Raw genomic sequence first — 13,351 nt, forward strand, 5'->3', positions numbered from 1 at the left:
GAGATCTACATTGCCTGGGATTGAGTTCCAACTCTGCCATTAACTAGGTTAGTGACCTGAGCACAGTTACACTTAATCTCCATGTGTTCCAGTTTCCTCATCAATGAAGAAGGGATAACAGGAGTACACACCTCACAGGATTGTGTAAGAATTAACTAAGTCAATACAACAGACACCCAAGTAGTACCTAGTGGTACATAGTAAGTGCTCAATAAACATAAGCTATTCTAAATTTCCTCTGTGATGGTTTCTCTCTTACAACAGAAAAGCTCTGAAGCAGACACACTAAATCTGGATGGTAGGTACTTTCCCTATCCTTCTGTAAATGTTAAATATTTCACATAAGAACAACATACAGAAAAATAGAACCCCAGCAGATAATAAACACTGAAAAAGCCAAGCATAGGTAGACACTGTAAAGTGACGGACTCAAAATGAATAAAACATATGCCCCAAAGATGGTCAAGTTCTAGAAGCATGCTTTTGCATAAGACTGCTCATGATGGCTGAGTGTCTGCCTTTGGCTCAGGGCTTGATCCTGTAGTCCTGGGATTGAGTCCCACATCAGGCTCCCTGTAGGGAGCCTGCATCTCTCTCTGCCTCTCTCATGAATAAATAAATAAAATATTAAAAAAAAAAAGAGACTGCTCGTGACAAAAGAACAATGACAAGTATTCATTTTTTCTAATACAGTCTTTGTGAAAATAATTAAAAACAGTATCATCCTCCTTAAGGCCTCAACTATTTTAATTAAGATGGGCTCATTAGTAGTGAAAACTGCTCTTCATATCTTATTTAAAAAGTGTTATTTGAACACATGACACAACAGTGGGAAAAGAAAACACATACAGTTAAAGAAGATTTGCTTGGTCTGAAGGAAAATGTGGAGGTTTCATTGCTACATGCAACATGCAACTGAACTACTTCTTGTTGGAGGCAGTTATCAGACTGCTAGTGACAACCTCAGACATTGTCTCCTTTTGTCTACAGCCGCATGAGAGTTTTGTATACGCAAACACTTTTAATAATAAAACATGTCTGCAAAGGAAAAACTGCATAAAATCATTCTTTATGCCAACTGTATCCTAGTATCCTCATTTATTAAATGCATCTAAATGCATCTAGGATCACCATTCCTGTAGACAGTGCAGGTTTTCCTCTACTACTACCTGAGGCAGGAGTTTCTTAGTAGGATACATGGCTTAATTTTATTCAAACCCTCCAAATAAGAAAAGTATGGATTCTTCAGAACCATTTACATTTTTACTTAGGTCTTTTTTTTTTTTTTTAAGGTAAGATCCCAACTAAGTTAAAAATACCAGTTCTCATCAGATTTAATCCATAAGCATATGTGCAAAGATATATACATTCTGAATCACAATATAAAATGAGGACAGTAGCTAAAAAAGAAAACCAACCGTGTATTCAATCATTTTGTGGGTATGGAAACAAAACTGTGAGGTGAAGGAGTTTGCCCATAGGCTTTCAGTTACCAGTTGTTACACGTAGGAGCTGGCAATGAAATCTTCAATCAGAACCCAATTAAGAGCTCTTCCTATTACACCTTTATCATTAGTGCCAGCTGCCCAGGATACGAACACGTGTTACTCCTTTTATTTTTCATTATTTCTAGATAGTCACTGACTTCACTGCTTCCCTTTCGCAAACACAAGTGTAAACAGTTCTCAAGCTGTCTCTGTGGTCTTTGCTCGGCGAGGTCTTGTGGACCTGCGACCACGTGCGGGGCCCTGTGACAGTGACCCTGAGTAGAGATCAAGCAGTGTCACCATAGTCCTTGCCCTCAGTGTCCACACGGCTGGGAAGACCAACAATAAAACACTAAAGGAATGTGAGGTACATCATGTGATCAAAATAGAACTACATATTAAAAACGGAATTACTGAAAAAAGGATTCAATGAGGATTTCACTTACATTATCTTTGATGTTACAGATTACTTTTGCGTAACATTTGTTATTATCTCTTGAGGGAATTGTCCACTCCAATGGCCAGAAGTAACTATGATAAACCTGAGAAGATACACAATTTAGGCCCATTATCTTAAGAAGTCTGTTTGTCAAACACCAGCTGTGATTTGAAAACACTGAAGGCTCTTTGATACTTAGACTTTCATGAAACAATAAAATTCATGGAATAAATAGGAAATTTGGTCAGAAGGTAAATGACCTTACACTTGTCGTCAGGCCCCTTTGCTATAAGCTCCTTCCCTTAATTACATCTCAACCTCAGAACAGTAAACCTTAGGTAATAATAACAACAAAAAGCAAGCAAATGAGAGAAAGAAACCAGGTAATTACTTGCTGTCTTACATTAAAAAAAAAAAAAAAAGAAAAAAAGAAAAAACCCAACACTATCTTGCATCTTGAATGGCAACTTTGGGCAAAAAACAAGCAAGGTGCCACAAACAATTATAGCAATTACCCAGTTCCTTGCTTAATGCTTCCAAAGAAATTTCCTCCTTTGGTATTTTTCACCAAAAGTAATGAAGAGGAGGAAGAGGGAGAGATGGAGGGAAGATGAGAGGTGGAAGGACACAGATATCTTTACTGATGCTTCATGAACTTAAACCTGGGTGACTACAGGGATTTATTTCCACCTCCAGCTGCTAGCCTCAATTGAAAACATACATGGCTGGCTACCTTTTAAAAAAATATGGATTATGTAGCCATTATAATAAGTGTTCTTTGATGTTATAATACAATGTGAATTTTTTTAAAATGTGGGTTATAAAATTGAATATATAATGTTATAGTATCACCACAATTACATAGGGAAAAGATATTAAAGAAATTATCCCAAATTGCGAAGAATGGCTATTTACAGACATAAGTCTATGGATAATGGTTTCCTACTTCCATTTTCAAAATTGCAACCCAAATGCATTACTTTTAAATGAAAAATGCAAATTTCATAAAATGAAAGCCAAAGCCTGTCAAGAAATATGAAATATATACTAAGAACCTTAAAACATAAGACTCTTGACAGGACTCTATTGTCAGAAAATAACCAGAGAAATACAGTGAATTATGAAGATGTTCACTGTTCTATTTGTAAAAGTGAAAAACTATGAACAATCTAATAAAAGTATGGCTTATCAAATTATTTTATAGCATCCAAAAAAAATAAGTCATTTTTTAAAATGCTGGGTTTAGGGTGAAATGCTCATGACCTAACATTAACTGTAAAAGAGAAAACTGCAATAACTTAATCATACTTAAATTAAGACACATGTACCTACAATTATACAATACACACAATGTATATATACAAGTATACAATATATAAACATGTAAATAACTTGGAAAGAAACTAGAAGGAAATATGCCAAAATATTAATAGCAGTTTTTGCTTCATGAATTACAATTTCCTTTTTTATATTTTCCTAATTTTTCAAAAGTCCTAGAATGAGGATACTATTTTTGCAATCAGAAAATGCTACTAATGTGGTACAAATAGACCAAGATATTACATACTACCACTAATGTATATAGTAAGAAAAAATTAAGATATTTAAAATAGGCTTTTATATAATAAAATTTACTCTGATTTACAAATCTGGTCTTCTGGAAGGTTTTACTGGAAACTTTTTTCCTGAACAATTTAAAGCAGCAGTCCCTGGGGTAGCATCCTGTTTCCAAAAATAGCATCTTTCAGGTGCCTGTTCCTGGATTATGGCAAAGTTAGAAGAGGGTAATGGTACCAAAAACCCCGACTATTACTAACAGAGTCGTAGAAATGGAGTTTATTTTTAGTTTTCTTCTTTGTATTTTCCATAATTCCAACAATATTATTTTAATAATAAAAGGAACCAGTAAAAGTGGTTTCAAAAAGTAGAAGGAAGTATTCCTGGGTCAGCTGACAATATTGAAAAACAGAAGGTAGGTCATATCCAAGTATTGTATCAACATTAAACTTGTGAAAAGTGGTGACTATAATGTAGTTAAGAAATACCCTGTTCGCAGGAAACACACACTGAAGAATTTAGTAGTAAAGGCGCATTTCATCCTCTTTCAAAAGGTACGGGGAAAAAATACAGATACAGAGAGAGAAAAAAGAAAATATGAAAAGTATAAAACAAATGGCAATACGTGAATCTGAATTATAGGTATACAGAAAGGTCTTTCTACAATTTTTCACCTTTTCTATGTGCTTGAAATTACTTTTAATTTTGAACAAATGAGCAGTATAACTTAACATAGGCATAAAGAATATAACTTACCTCAATATTTTCTTCCCCGAATTTCTCCACAGCTCTCTCCTCAGAAAGACCACAGGCACCATATTCCAAAGGAGTAAACACAGTTGTTGGAACATTTTCATAATCACACTGTTTCAAAATGAAAGGTTAAAGACTGGAGAAATTATAACTCTAAAAAGAATATGTCAAAAAAGTTCAAAATCAGGAGGGGAGGGCAGCCCTGGTTCAGCGGTTTAGTGCCTTCAGCCCAGGGTGTGATCCTGGAGATCCAGGATCAAATCCCACGTCAGGCTCCCTGCATGGAGCTTACTTCTCTCTCTGCCTGGGTCTCTGCCTTTCTCTCTCTCTCTCTGTGTCTGTCATGAATAAACAAATTTTAAAAAATCTTTAAAAAAAATCAGAAGGGGAAAGCAGACTAATAAATTTCTATGAAAAGTATGGGAAGTCACAACACCAGATATAAACCTACTACACTGAGAACCATTAACTCATGTGGCAGTTTTAAGAGGTCTGAAGTCTGTCAAGACCAGGTATAAATAGATTCATGTGCCTTCTCCATCGATCTACTAACTGATGTTAACAACAAGGACACACTTTTTCTCCCTTTATAAAGCAGCCAAAAACAATACAAGTGTATTCAATGCTGACAGTCTCATACAGGTGACAGAAATTAATAGACTTCTTTGGAAAATCAATTAGGTAATACCTAGTAAGAGCCATAAATACATTCTTTATCTTTGTGTCAAGAACCCCACCCTTAGAAATCTTAATAATTTATTATATGGAAAAAGTGACAGGCATTGAGCATTGCTGCAGTCCTCAACAGGGGCAATATACTGAGTGGTTATAAATAGCAAACAGGAGAGTGATTCTATAGTATATACTCTCAGTGTAGTATTATATAGCCACTAAAGTGGAAGACCACAGAAACAAAAAAGTTAATGATGGTATTTCCAAAGCATATTTCATGATGTTAATAGTAGAGATGACAAAAGGATTCTGAAGTCAAACAAGTTTGTGAAACACTAAATAAACAGGTTTCTCTACTATGGATTTCTCAGAGCTTCCAGTATACTGATGTGAATTGTGTTAAAGATATTATGCAAATACCAAACATGTTTACAAATGATTTGGTAAAAACCTACCAAATCACATTTGTACACAGAGGTGAGCCTAAGTAACATTTTGCATTTAAAATATCAGATATTCAATTCCCCTTTAAAACACTCTCCCTCTAGAAACAATATAATCCTTCTTCTTTAAAAAGAACATAAACTCTTAGAATTATGAATCAAAAGTATAGGTAGACATCAACAGACAGCCATAATAGTGTATCAGGGACCAGATGTCCCTTCCTTCTTTCAACAAGCAGAAAACCAGACAAACAGCAGCCACCACTTGCAGACCCTGGACAACAGGCAGTGCAGGATGTGTGATTCCGGACAGAAGGGAAACAAATGAGGTGAGCCCAGTGATTTCTCATTTACTGTCCAGAGCACTAAGGACTGGTGCAAGAAGAGGGAACACAAACAGAGCACAGCAATCTCTCTTAGTTATGGAGATAGAGACCACAGTTTAGGCTTAGGGCTGCAGGGCAGAGCACCTGAGGGTAGAGCAGGACGAACTCTTGAGATCTGCAAAGAATGGGGCTGAGAACTGATCCATAAATGTGTCATAGGTGGTCCTCAAGGGTGAGGAAAGAGCTACTGGAAAGCAGAAAGCAGCAGGCCCCCAAATGACCAGAACTCTTATAGGACTGGAAATAGCTCCTGTTTCCTCAAGCCAGAGTAGAAAGAACTCATAAGGAGGAATGGGGTAGAGTCCTCCAAAAGGCAGGAGTTAGGAGTGGAATTAAATCAGCCCTAGATAGAAGGTGGCTACTTGCAGACCCTAAAAAAAGCTTAAAAGCAAGTTACAAAAGGATAAAACTAATTCCATGTAACTTAATGGGCTGCCAGAACAAAATTCAACACTGTATAAAGGAATTCAATAAAACCCACCACCCAACAGAGTAAAATGTACAATGTCCACATCCATCCAAAATAACGAGACATGCAAAGGAGAACATGTGAGCCAATAACGAGAGAAAAATCAATGAATAGAAACAGACACTAAAAATGAGATGATGGAATTATCAGAAGACATGAAATGAGCATATTATAAATATGTTCTGTATAGTCAAGTAAATAAAGACATGAACCCATTGAGGAGAAAAAACAAAAACATTTATTTTTTAAAAGATTTTATTTATTTATTCATGAGAGACACAGAGTGGCAGAGACACAGGTAGAGGGAGAAGCAAGCTCCTCACAGGGAGCCCAATGCAGAACTCAATCCCAAGACCCCAGGGTTACAACCTGAGCCAGAGGCAGAAGCTCACCACTGAGCCACCCAGGTGCCTTGAGAACATCTTAGGTAAATAAAACTTGTAGAGATGAAAAAACTATTTGAAGTGCAAATTACACAATCTGGATTTAATAGCCTAAGACAGTGCAGAAGATAGTCAACTTGAAGACATCACAACAGGTCCTTGAAAAAAACACAGCACAGAAACAGAGGGGGAAGAATATGAAAAGAGCATTAGACACTCAGGATAACACTGAGTGAACCAACATTCATTAACTGGATGCTGAGGGGGAAAAAGGGAAGGGGGAAGACAGGAAAAAAAACGAATGGCTAAAAATTTTCCAAATCTGATGAAAAGGAGAAACAGAAGTCCAAGAATCTTGACAAACCATAAGCAGAATAATAATAATGAAAAACATGCCAAGGCACACAGTAATTTAGCAGTAATTGCTAAAACACTGTGATAAAAGGCAATCTTATAAAGAACAAAGATAAAAATGACAGCATACTTGTGTTCAGAATCTATGTGATCAAAAGATAATAGGCAAATCACTAAAATATTTAAAAAACACAGTAAATCTAGGACTCTATATTCAGCAAAAATACCTTCCCAAAAATTGGAGGCAAAATGAATCTAAAAAAACAAACAACAAAGAGTAGAAAAGGAATCTACCAAGAGCAGACACACACTAAATAACTATTAAAGGAAATTCTTTAAGCAGAAAACAGTGTATCAAACGGAAATCAGTATCTACATAAAAGACAGGTTTGTCCCCGGTTCCAAAATGCAGATTCCTATGGACTTAAAGTGGACTGTGTGGCCTAGCCTGGAAAATGTAACCCTTGTTTCTATCACTTCCATTTGGAGAACACACTTCGCAGTTTTCACAACATCAGCTTAATGCACTTTTAGAATGCACATTCTGAAGTTGAAGATATGTGTACTGCAGTTTCTCTATGGTTTTCACATAAAATACATGCACACACACACACACACACACATATATATACACACACATATACACATTTTAAGTAGGCTTTACACTCAATATGGGACTTGAACTCACAACTCTGAGATCAAGAATTGGACACGCTACAGACTGAGCCAGCCAGGCACCCCTAAAATATTTTATATATACTATAATACTCAGTTAACAAAAAGTACCACCTTAATAATAAAGATGCTAGTGTTTACTCTTTGTAAAAACGAAGTATTTCAAGTGTTTGAGAGCAACTTTTTTTTTTTCATTTCTTCATTTTGTTTCCAAAAGAATGGAATAGTTTAATGGCAAATATTTTTAAGTTTTGAAAGTTTAATTATTTTTTTTTAAGATTTAATTTATTTATTCATGAGAATACACAGAGAGGAGAGAGAGGAGAGAGGCAGAGACACAGGGAGAGGGAGAAACAGGCTCCACACAGGGAGCCTGACATGGGATTCGATCCTGGGTCTCCAGGATCAGGCCCTGGGCCGTAGGTGGCGCTAAACCGCTGAGCCACCAGGGCTGCCCGAAAGTTTATAATTATTAAGTGCTAAAAAGGGTCATACAAATTTTCCCTATATATTTTCTGCTTCATTTTATTTAGGAAAATTTTATTTGTTACAGAAATTTTTGCAAATTGGTAGATTCTTTAAGTATGGAGATATCTTTCCTATTCCACCCCCTATTTTTCTATAATCTATACGTCCTAGATCTTCTTTCTTAGGCAATAAATTGTTGTGATTAAGAGAGCAGTACCTACAATCAGAAATGGACTTCATTTTTATGCCTTGGCTGCCTCCTAGCCTCCTGACCTCACGCAGTTACCTAATTTCCCTGTATTATGTCATCAATCTCCACAACTGCCCTGAGGCTGAATGAGATAAGGTCTACAAAGCCCTTAGCGCAATGTCAAGCATGGCACAAGCACTCACATGTAGCATTATCTCTTTTTCCTCCCAACACTCTTGTGAAGCAATAAGGAATAGATGATAGCAATTTTGGAGTAAGGCACCAACACCCACGATTCAATTTGAGCTCCCTTAAAATCCCATAATGGATTGAACTCAGCTAGGTGTTGATGTTAAACTAAACTTTTCAATAGAGCTGCTCCCTTAGAAGGAAGGAAGTCATGGATCCTTTCACCTTCTTAGATAATATGTGATAATGCTCTCATTAACATATGTTGGGCAAAATGAAAGGGAACAAAATTATGCAGTTGCTTTAAAAGTGTGTGATTTCCCCAAATACATTTAACCTAGATATCTACTGGCATTTTGACTTTATTTATTATATTGAAGGACAGACCAGGGAGACTTCAAACTCAGAGATCAGAGCGCATCTGCATCTGTTTATTTTCTTGTTCAGTAAAGTATGTCTTATTATTATGGTTAGACTAAAAATAAGGAAAAAAACATAAAACAGAATAAAAAAAGAGTCCTTTAATTTCAACCTACATTAAACTCTGATGTTGATAAAAGCTTAAGGCACTTTAAGAAAATTGGCTCTACCTAGGAGAGAACAGAATACAGTACCATGCCAACACATGGAAGGCCACAAATAAGTAGGTGCAAATAAAGGTTTTTTAAGAATTAAAGTTTTTTAAAGAATTTTGTGCTACTTAATTTCAAATTTGTTTAGGAGCAAATTTTTGCACGTGTCTTCTTTGGTTATTGTTGGTATACAAAAATACCTCCATTTTAGGAAAACACAAAGATATAAGGTCAGGAACAAATACAATGCATCTCAAGCTGTATTTCCAGGTTCCCTTTTCTTGGTTTACCAGATACTCAATAACTGCAACAATGAATACAAGACATAACTCATTCCAGTAAGTAGTTAAATTTATCCCAAATAGTAATAAGAATCAGCTACTATGCCCTGGATGTTCAGACAATCTGGAATTCAAATCCTTTTTAGTCTAAATCCTATTAATTTCAAGATAGAAGATCTTATTATGCCACTATCCAAACTAACCCCAGGTACATTTGAAATGCCTGTCATAAATTTTACTAGCCATATTCTTTGAGGTTTCCATTACTATAACCAACCCAGATCAACCCACGGTGATTTATGTGCCAGGAAAATGAGTAATGACTAAGTTCTTTAAAATCAATGTTCCTGGAATCCTTTCAAATAATCAATTAGGGAGGAAATGCTGATGATGGGGAAGGCTATGAATGTATGAGTGCAGGGAATAATATATGGGAAATCCTGGTACCTTCCTTTCAATTTTGCTGTGAACCTGTAACTGCTGTAAAATTTGTCTTAAAAAATTACAGTACATTTATATTTGCCATCTAGTCCTATGAAACATACCTAAAAGTTTCAATTTCATACACTGACTTAAAAAAAAATCGAAAACATTAATATAGCACATTAAACATTCCAAGAGCAGAAGACATATTTTTAGAAAGGACAAGGTAATAAAAGCTTAAGTATCTGTTTAAGCAGCTCTGTACAATGACATTATTACCTACATCCTCAAATCCTTTTATAGCCTAGATGGGTGCCATAGAAAGATTCAGAAAATTATACTAAAATGGGTAATAATGAAATTAATGTAAAATGCAACTATTATGCATCTATGAAACATAATAGTGCTGAAACTTGATTAATCAAACTCATTTTATTCCGAGTGTGATTCCAAGAATGACAATTTTCATAATAAAGTCAAAAAAGAACAGTAGTCTTAACAATGTCTTGTTTTGAATACAGTTAATAAAGCACATCTAAGATGCTGTCAGCAGATAGCTAAATTATTCAAGACCCGGAAAACTTGGGACATCTGGGTGGCTCAGTGGTTGAGCATCTGCCTAGGGCTCAGGTTGTGATCCCAGAGTCCCGGGATCAAGTCCTGCATTGGGCTCTCCAAGGAGCCTGCTTCTTCCTCTGCCTATGTCTCTGTCTCTGCCTCTCTCTGGGTTTCTCATGAAAAAATAAAATCTTAAAAAAAAAAAAAAGACCTGGAAAACTTCACAGCTACTCCTAACTAGAGAATTGGGAGCATTATTAAAAACAGTCTCAATAGGTGGGGTGCCTGAGTGGCTCAGTAGGTTAAGTGTCCGACTCTTGGTTTTGGCTCAGATAGTGATCTCATGGATCATAGGACTGAGCCCTTGTATAGGACTCCACACTCAACAGAGTTGGCTTGGGATTCTCTCTTCCCCTCTCTAATAAATACATAAATATTAAAAAAAAAATAAAAAACAGTATCAATAGGTGTCAGCTACAACTCACCTTCACATTGGAGCCAGCATAAAGCCTCTGAGCCAACAATCTTCCTGCCTGGATTGCTACTGGGGTGAGCTCCAGCTTCCCCTCCAATATATCACCAATGGCATAGATGTAAGGTACATTGGTCTGCTCTTCATCTGTGACAGGTATTTTTCCAGTCCTGAAAATTCATTCAGTTAAAATTATTAATTACCACTATTAAGTAAAACAAAATCTCCTTTCTCCCAAAGAAGCCCAAAACTGTGATTCTAGCTAAGGCCAACATTCTAATGCATTAACTTAAAAATACATACGTCAGGGGCAACTGGTTGCTCAGTTAAGCATCTGACTCTTGATTTCAGCTCAAGTCATGATCTCAGGGTTGTGGGATCAAGCCCTGTATCAGGCTCTGCACTGAATGTGGAGCCTGCTAAAGATTCTCTCTCGCCCTCTGCTTCTGCCCCATGCCCCAAGCACTCTCCTTCTCTTAAAAAAAATAAAAATAAAAATAAAAAAATAAAATAAAAATTAAAAAAAATTCTTAAAAAGCTTAGAGACAATTCTGGAATAAGAAAAGCGTAAGAAACTCTGGAGGGTTTCAACAGTGGTTAAGAACATGCAGGTGGATACTAGGGGTGCCTGGCTAGCTTGGTGGGAGGAATGTGCGACTCTTGATCTCAGGGTTCTGAGTGTGAGCCCCACGTTGGGTGTAGAGATTACCTAACTAAATAAAACAAAAAAAGAATATAAAGATTCTAAACTGTAATAATCAGGTCTGTTAGTTATCACCTCTATGATGCTGGGAAGGCTATTTAATGTCACTAAGCTTCATTCTCCCAGGGGAAAATGGGAACCATGTATTGGGAATGGGAACCATAATACTGGGAATACCAGTAAGAAGGAAAAGGATACCATCTTCTACTTTAAGAGGCAGCGAGGACTGAATGAAAATGTGTACAAAATATTTAGCACAAAAGGCCATGGCTCATAGTAAGTGCAGAGTAAGTGTTAGCTGTTAACATAACACAAAATCTAAGCCTTGGGCCCACTGGAAACAGGCTAGCAGGTATATTAAGCTGATGGAACATTTGGTCTGCTAAACCTTACTGATGACCTCCTCAACAACTGTCTCTTCATTCACCCTAGTAAAAAATGAATAAAACAAAAATCCTCACAATCAGATTAGGGAAGTCTCTTCTCTAGAAGATAAGATTATTCCAGTAAAAGGGAAAGTAACCTGCATTTTTAGTTTCCCAGACATTTGGCATTCACAGTGCTTGTTTTTACTTGGTTTAAGGAAGGGGATATTGAAAAACAGCCTCAGGCAGCAGATAAGCAGATACCACCCAGGTCAGTTATCTCAACTAGTGCTACAGTCCAGAACGTTTTAACTTTTAACCTTGAAAAGTTTTTGATACTTGTAGCTGTCACTAGAAATACAGTGACCACTCATCATCCTAAAATTTGGTAGCTCTAAACTTGGTTCAATTTATATATTTAATGAGGCTCAAAGCACACACCTGCAATTAACTGTGGGGTTAGATTCTTTTTCTGTACCCTAAACATTAAAAGAAACAAAATGCAAGCTGCTCTATCTTCCATTTAGATTCTGAAAAGGGGAAAGAAGTAAAAACAGAAAATACTACTGTGAATAGCACTGAGAGTTTTCTCCAATATGACAACTAACTAAAAATCTAAAACTTCACTATTAATCAGTATTATAAAATAACTGGAACACTAATTCAGTAAGACATAAATTTTTTTCTTACTTTTCATTTATTTTTACTCCCACGGTTTCTAAGCCAATTTTTCTTGTGCAAGCATCTCTTCCTATTGCCAGCAATACCTGAAAAATTATTAATATATCAGTGACTGTTACCAAAAGGTTGCATATAAGTTACTTAATCATTAAGCCAATCTCATTGCATTTTCCAGTCCTGGAAAGAAATACTTCACTAAGAAAATACTGCAAGAGTTTAAACAAATTAAAATCTTAAAAAATATATATATAGCCATTGAATAGGATACGGTAGAAATCCTTATCCATTTATTAAGAAAAAGAAAGTTAACAATTCCTTTATAAATCTAGCCAAGTTTAGGGACAAAGAAAGCACAGCCTATGACTGAACTACTTTTTTTTAAAGTAGTGAGCTAGAGAAATTAAAATTTTTAAGGACAGAGAAGTTCTAGCTCATTTTAAAAGTTGGATGTCCTTTTCAGCTCTTTGACAAATGATGTTTTAAAGTCACATTAAAGAAAATCTGAAGCCATCCCTATACTAAAACAAATTGTAATACCACAAGCAATAACAATGTCTTAGAATGGGAATATAATCAAGGGTTTTGGAAATAGCAAGCAGCCATTGTATATACCCAGCAAATAACCAATAAGCACATTATCTGCTTTCTAATGCATAATGACCTGGGTCCTCTCCTTACCGTATTATACTCTCCTTCAATGGTTTCACTACTACTGGTGGACTGAGCTACCACCCTGAGTCGGCCTGGTGTCCCTGCTTCAATTTGTTCAACCTATAAAAGTAATAAAGTTTCACTTACTCCACAATAAGGACATGTACCAAGCCTTTTCTA

At 36.1% G+C, this 13,351-nt stretch overlaps 1 protein-coding gene across 4 annotated transcripts in view; it reads right to left on the reverse strand.

Moving 5' to 3' along the window:
* TXNRD1 (thioredoxin reductase 1) overlaps window positions 1-13,351 on the reverse strand; it is a 138,819-nt gene that overhangs the window by 36,671 nt on the left and 88,797 nt on the right. For all 4 annotated transcript variants that reach the window (XR_004803067.2, XM_025462356.3, XM_025462409.3 and 1 more), the window contains 5 exons: window positions 13,199-13,291; window positions 12,530-12,606; window positions 10,785-10,941; window positions 4,240-4,347; window positions 1,934-2,029 (listed from right to left, as the gene is read on the reverse strand). Coding sequence is in view for 3 of the 4 variants with exons in the window: in XM_025462356.3 (XP_025318141.3) it covers window positions 1,934-2,029; window positions 4,240-4,347; window positions 10,785-10,941; window positions 12,530-12,606; window positions 13,199-13,291 (531 nt within the window). In the remaining variant the exon portion in view is untranslated. The remainder of the gene's footprint in view (window positions 1-1,933; window positions 2,030-4,239; window positions 4,348-10,784; window positions 10,942-12,529; window positions 12,607-13,198; window positions 13,292-13,351) is intronic.

Source organism: Canis lupus, chromosome 10 (assembly GCF_003254725.2).
Source record: "Canis lupus dingo isolate Sandy chromosome 10, ASM325472v2, whole genome shotgun sequence".
Taxonomy (NCBI): domain Eukaryota; kingdom Metazoa; phylum Chordata; class Mammalia; order Carnivora; family Canidae; genus Canis; species Canis lupus.